Source organism: Myotis davidii, unplaced genomic scaffold (genome assembly GCF_000327345.1).
Source record: "Myotis davidii unplaced genomic scaffold, ASM32734v1 scaffold37, whole genome shotgun sequence".
In the NCBI taxonomy this organism is placed as follows: Eukaryota; Metazoa; Chordata; class Mammalia; order Chiroptera; family Vespertilionidae; genus Myotis; species Myotis davidii.
The window spans coordinates 4245802-4253052 of NW_006289395.1; the positions used below are offsets into that span (position 1 = coordinate 4245802).

Consider the following 7251-nt stretch of genomic DNA (forward strand, 5'->3'; position numbering starts at 1 on the left):
TGGTGCTGGGAGGCATATTACCCTTTTACTATATAGGATAGAGGCCTGGTGCATGGGTGGAGGCTGGCTGGTTTGCCCTGAAGGGGGTCCCGAATCAGGGTAGGGGGCCCGCTAGGGGGCCTGGCCAGCCTGGGGGAGGGACTGAGGGCCGTTTTCAGACTGGCCGGTGACTGAAGCTCCCAGTCTCTCCTTTTTTTCTTTTTATTCTGGGATTTATTTACCTTCTATAATTGAAACTTTGCTGCCATCACTAAAGCTGAGAGCCGGGCTCCTGCTCGCTCCAGCTCTGTGGCCACGGGCTACTGAAAGCAGGTATCTGGGGTTTGTTTAGCTTCTATAATTGAAACTTTGTTGCTTTCGGAGCTCAGAGCCGGGCCACGGCAGGCGGGGAACCTTGGCTTCCTCCATCACTGGAGCAAGCAAGCCGCCTGCTCGCTTCAGCTGCGTGGCTGCCAGCCGCCATCTTGGTTGGGTTAATTTCCATATCTCACTGATTAGCCCATGGGAGGCGTAGCGAAGGTACGGTCAATTACCATGTTTGTCTATTATTAGATAGGATGTATGTGCTTTCACCTGACATAATTGATATGTTGTATATATAGTTCTATATCTGGCTTTGTAGCATTTAAATTGTAAATGGTGGTCTTTATCAATTTCACATGGATTCTCCCCTTCTCAATGAACCCAGAAATTCATGAAATGCATCAATGTGTCATTTTACTATAGTTTTAATGTACAGTGAGGCTGTAGCATAAAAGTGAATCTTTGCTTCAATCCATTCACTTGTGCTTCGTTAACTCATGTATATAACAGTTGAAATTTTATTTTTTCATCATAGCTTAGGTTTTTGGTCATTACAAGTTAATGGCGCATATAGTAAATATTTTATTTTGGTGATAAAATTTATTTTCAGCTTTTATAAATTACTTTATTCCTGCAGATCTAATGAAGCTATTTCCCATTCTCTTTCCTATACTTGTCTTTCAGATTATCTGCTAGTGACCCAGGAATGTGAGAGAGTAAACCTGAACTTGTTAATTCACAAAGCCTTACCACATATTCTTCTCATATGGCAAAGGTACTTTCTCTCACCTTTAAAGTAAAATTTTAAAAGCTGAATAATGGTCCATCATGGAGATGGCATTATAAACACATGATAAACTTATATTTTATGTAAGAATTCTCCTACAATGGAAATCTATTGTTTGTTTTGTTTTTACAAGTATAAATAGTGCAGGGATAGCATTTTGATTCATAAATTTTTACCCACATTTCTGACCAATACTTTAAAGGAGATTCCTTGATGTGGAATTACTATGTCAACAGACATAAATGTTGTCATTAAGGATCATGACACCTATTGATGAATTGATTTCCAGAACAACCATGCCACCCTCTGGTTTGAGAAACTGGGCAGAGTGAAGAACAGTGTTCAATACCGATGTATTAAATATTTTTAAAATATCTTTCACAGTGAAATGATTTTTCACTGTTATAAGTTTTCATTTTTAAAAGATGAATTTTTTCACATTTATGAGCTATTTTTCATACTCCAAGACTGCTGTCCATTTTTATTGGGAAAATCATTTTTTTTATCAACCTGCATTAACTATATACTAAGAATATTAATAATTTATCTGTCATGTTCATAAAAAATATTTTTCACCAATCTGATTACCTTAATTTTGCTTGGGGTTATTTTTATAGAAATTGTGGGTTTTTTCTTTTGAAATATACTGAAGTCTATTAATCTTTTCCTTAATGATATTTTTCATTGCTTTAATACTTATAAAAACCTTCCCCATCCTGCCCTGGCCAGGTGGCTCAGTTGATTGAAGTGTCATCCGTATACCAAAAGGTTGCAGTTAGGTTTCCACTCAGGACATATACCATGGGTTCAATTCCTGGTCAGGGCAAGAGAGGCAGCCAATAGATGTTTCTCCATATATATATATATATATATATCCCTTCCTTTCTAAAAATCAATAAAAACATATCCTCGGGTAAGGATAAAAAAAAAAAAAAAAAAGAAAAAAATCTTTCTCATCTAGACATGAGTCAAATTCATTCATTTTCTTCATTATTTTCACATTGTGCCTTTTTCATCCATCCCTAACTTATTTTGGTATATGATATACTTCAAATTTAAACCAATACTTTTTCCCAAAGTTTTTTCCTGACATAGCTCACTGAAGAATAGTTTGTCCCATGGATTTGTGAGAATTTCATCATATGTGAGATTCTTATACAGACTACCTTCTTTTCCTAAGATGCCTTTTCTGTTCCATTTGTCTGTGCATCTATTTTTACAACAGTATTCTATTATTTTAATGATTTTACCTATTTTAAATGACAGACTCTTAATATTTACAGATCTAATACTGATGAAATATTCATCTTTCAAAACCTTTTACTGTTCTTACAGCGTTATTCCAGATAACTACTTAAGAATCATTTTTCCAAATCATTGTTTTTAATCCCTTGGGATTTTGATTAGCAGTATGTGTGTACAGCTTTGTGAGGTTTACCCCTTTGCTGGCCTGTTTTAACCAGGAGCTATTCTTCAATATGATCAAGTATGTAGCATATACATGCCCTCCTGTGACATTTGCATTCAGTCCGACTTCAAATCTGGCAAACCGGCTAACTGTAGACTGAATAGACTGAACCAGCCCTTTTCCATCTTTCCATTGTTGCTTACACACGATCCGGGGTCTCGTCGCTGCACATGAGGACTCCTACATCAACTTGCCACAGGGTTCTCCTCCATGTGTTCCCTGCCAGACTTGCTTGCACACTGCTGCTTCCTCAACCTCCCTTTCCACTTATCTCTCTCAAGGACCCACACTGGCATCAGTTTCCCTTATCGAGGCAGACTGGCTTTGTAGATTCTCTCCAGTCTGGTTCAGGTAAGACGTAATGGGCCATGTCAGCAGATGGGATGAAGGGTGGAAAAAAATAAGTTGGGGATATAGTGAGCTATATATCACAAATAAAATCCTACTGCAAGGGAGTGTAAGGGAAATCTCTGTACGTTCCACTCAATTTTGCTGTGAACATAAAACTGCTCTAAAAATAAAGTCTATTAAAACAGAATTCCTATTGCAACAACCTCTAAAGCAGTATTTTCAAACTTTTTTGTCTGCTACCCACAATAAAAAAACGTTTATATCGAAAATACAGTATATGCACATATATTCAGAACAAAAATTTCCTGAAACACTACCTATCCTGACATCTACTATTTTGTCATTGCTTTCTGATATTTTCTATTTAATCTTATTTCATTTTTTTAATGATGGCTATAACCTATAAAATGATTTCACAATACACTAATTTTTCATGAAATGCAGTTTGAAAAGTACTACTCTGAAGGAATCCTTTGAAATAGTATTATAATAAATATATTGCTTAAAATTAAAATTATATCCCCCATTTAATGCTTGTTCTTTTTGTGGTTTATCAGCAAAGAAAAACAATTAATTAGACCCCCACTGGAGAGAAAGAATGATTTGTCATACAGGTCACATCCTTCACCTTCCTTCCGCCAAGACTCTGGGATCTTTTGTATATGTAACAGGGTGTCTAGGGAGGTTTGACAGAAAGGTCTTACATAACCACAGTATTTTAGAAGAATGTAAAGAAGGATAAAGGGGGATTGCTATTTTACATCAGAACAAGTTTGTATTTCTTCTTTGTGCTACTTAATGAAAGGTGCATTAAGATTGGGCTGGATAGAGCATTGGTCCACAGACTGAAAGGTCCCAGGTTCAATTCCAGCCAAGGGCATGTATCTCGGTTAAAGGCTCCATCCATGGTCCTAGATATTTCTCTCTGTCTCTCTCCCTCCCTTCCACTCTCTAAAAATTGATGGAAAAATATCTTCAGATGAGGATTACAAAAAATATTGCATTTATATTGTCTTTTATATTTACACGAGAGACCCGGTGCACAGATTCGTGCACCGGTGGGGTCCCTAAGCCTGGCCTGCACCCTCTTGCAATCCGGGACCCCTCAGGGGATGTCAGACTGCCAGTTTCGGCCTGATCCCTGCAGGCCAAGCTGAGGGACCCCACCAGTGCACAAACGGTGCACTGGGCCTCTAGTATGCACATAAGATCTTTGGTTAATCTCTTCCCACCTTCTCCCCTCCCCACTTCTCTCTGAGATTCATCAGTCTGTTCCATGTTTCCATGCCTGTGTGTTGAGCGTCTGCCCCCTGATGGTCAGTGCGCATCATAGCTACCAGTCGAATGGTTGAACAAACGGTCGCTTAGGCATATATATATATATATATATAATTTCCTATTGTGGGGCAATTAGGTTTATCGTAACACTTGTTATATAATGCAACATCAGTGCACGAAATTTATGCACTGAGGGGGTGTGTCCCTCAGCCCAACCTGCCCCCTCTCACATACTGGGAGCTCTCAGGGGATGTCCTAGTAACGGCTTAGGCCCACTCCCTGCTCCCCTTGGGGATAGGACCTAAGCCACAGTCTGGCCTCCCTTTGTGGGAGGTGACGGGGGCTGATCAGGGGATGGCACCAGCCCTATCACCCCGCTGCTATAGCCACTGCCAGTCACCGAAGCCAGCAAGGTTTTTTCATCAACATGGACTCCAGTCCCTTCACCATGAAAAATGACAACTTTCTTTAGGCATTTTCAAGATGTGTCTTTCATATAATTATTTATTTATTTATCCTCACCTGAGGATATGTTTCCATTGATTTTTAGAGAATGTGGAAGAGAAAGGGAAATACAGAGAAACATCAAAGTGAGAGGAACACTTTGGTTGCCTCCTGCATAAGCCCTGACCTAGGCCCCGGCCAGGGAGGATCCTGCAACCTAGGTACATGCCCTTGTTCAGAATTAGCTGCTCGCACTGGTGGCTGCGCTGTCCCGCCCTGCCTACAGTATGCAAATTAGCTGCCATCTTTGTTGGCGGTTAATTTGCATATCATACTGATCAGCCAATGGGAGGCGTAACAAAGGTACAATTACCATGTTTGTCTATTATTAGATCATCTTTTTGGATTCTTATTATCCAAGTTACTAAGAATATTACCAGTGGCATACAGGAAGCTTAACCAATGAGTGGTCAGAAAAGGTGTTTCCTCTGTAATTCACACCAATCGCCAGCTTGGCAACCCCCCCACCAACACCCCAGGCCTGATGCCTCTGCCAGAGCTGTCAGGCCTGGGCAGGGGACCCCCATCTGCCCCCGATCACCAGCTTCTGGGCGGCTTCTGGGTGTTCTGGGGCCGGCCTGCGGCCCAGGATAGCTGCTCGCACTGGTGGCTGCGCTGTCCCGCCCTGCCTACAGTATGCAAATTAGCTGCCATCTTTGTTGGCGGTTAATTTGCATATCGTACTGATTAGCCAATGGGAGGCGTATCAAAGGTACAATTACCATGTTTGTCTATTATTAGATAGGATAGATATGTAATTACCTTACTGGTACTCTATTTGTTTATGTGACTTGAGTTACTGTGTAGGGTCTATTCATTTCATCCTGAAGGACTCATTTCATATTTCTGGTAGGGCTGGTTTGCTAGTAATGAATGTCTCTCTCACTTAAAAAAAAAAAATCTGGGATGCCATAATTTCTCCTTCATTTTTGAAAGGTAGTTTTGATGGATATAGAGTTCTTGGCTGATGGTCTTGTTCTTTCAGCATTTTTTTTAAAATATATTTTGTTGATTTTTTTATAGAGAGAAAGGGAGAGGGTTAGAGAGTTAGAAACATTGATGAGCCCTAACTGGTTTGGCTCAGTGGATAGAGCGGTGGCCTGCGGACTGAAAGGTCCCAGGTTCGATTCCGGTCAAGGGCACGTACCTTGGTTGCGGGCACATCCCCAGTAGGGAGTGTGCAGGAGGCAGCTGGTCGATGTTTCTCTCTCATCGATTTTTCTAACTCTCTATCCCTCTCCCTTCCTCTCTGTAAAAAATCAATAAAATGTATAAAAAAAAAAGAAACAAGAGAAAGGATAATTATTGGCTATTTCATACACTTTTCTGTAGTAGAATTATACCTATATCTGTATTGGTCTCAATCTGTACTAATCTTAACTCTCTCTAAGATAGCTGTCACAACAAATAAGACTGATGGTGTACTCTTTCTTCCTAGATTAACTACATGTGTCAACAGCCCCATAACCAGAGATTAAGAAGACCTGACCTCCGGATCTAAACCAGACTAACTAGATCATGGCCAGTCCGAACTAATGGAATAGAAACCCAAGTCCTAACATATCTCCACCACCTCCAATTTAATGACAGGAGACAAGAATGGCTCTAACCAATGAAAGATTACTCACCTCTGCAGGTGGGTCTTGGGATCTTCTCACTGACATGCAGGTGCAGTCCTGCCAGTTCTTCCCCACACTCTGTTGAATTAGTCAGGACAGGCTTGGAATTGGACTCTGTTGAATTAGTCAGGTCAGGCTTGGAATTGGAAATGCCTGTACAGAGAGAGATAACATGTGGGCCTTGATGAACTAGGACTGGGGACCTGCTGTTTCTCAAAGGAGTGTCCTAGGTAAGAGAGGAAATAGGAAGGGTCTGAGACCACTTAAGGTAGCTCATCTTAGAAGTTTGTTTGGAGCTTCTAAGACACCAGTACTCACAAGATAGCCAGGATAAATGGTGAAGATCACAAGAAGAATCTGGGCAGGTAGAGTCAGACCACCTGATGACAAAGACCCCTCCAATAGATTGTGGTTAAATATTAAAGAGCATAGACTCAGAGCCAGCCCCAACTGAGCTCCTTCATAACTAAGCACCTACGAGCTACATAACAGTGAGTAAGTGACTTGATCTATCACTCACTTTTATCACCTTAAAAATGAGAGAACTAGCTGGTTTTGCTCAGTGGATAGAGTGTCTGCCCAGGGACTGAAGGGTCCTGGGTTTGATTCCAGTCAAGGGCACGTACCTCAGTTGCAGGCTTGATCCTGGCCCTGGTCAGAGAGCACATGCTGAGGCAACCAATTGATGTGCCTCTCTCACATCGATGTTTCCTTCTGTCTCTTCCCCTCCATTCCACTCTTTCTAAAAATCAGTGGAAAGCCCTAGCCAGTTTGGCTCAGTGGATAGAGCATTGGCCTACGGACTGAAGGGTCCCAGGTTCGATTCCAGTCAAGGGCATGTACCTTGGTTGCAGGCACATCCCCAGTCGGGGGCGTGCAGGAGGCAGCTGATCCATCTCTTTCATCAATGTTTCTAACTCTCTATCCCTCTCTCTTCATCT

The 7251-nt window shown here is 41.2% G+C and overlaps 1 protein-coding gene across 2 annotated transcripts in view; it reads right to left on the reverse strand.

The window, feature by feature from the left end:
- ZNF18 (zinc finger protein 18) overlaps positions 1–7251 on the reverse strand; it is a 22512-nt gene that overhangs the window by 2683 nt on the left and 12578 nt on the right. The window contains exons 6-7 of one of the 2 annotated variants that reach the window (XM_006761689.2): positions 6442–6463; positions 6320–6405 (exon numbers count right to left, since the gene is read on the reverse strand). In XM_006761689.2, coding sequence (XP_006761752.1) covers positions 6320–6405; positions 6442–6463 — 108 coding nt within the window. Of the gene's footprint in view, positions 1–6319; positions 6464–7251 lie in introns of both variants that reach the window. The other variant, XM_006761687.2, reaches the window with a different exon arrangement.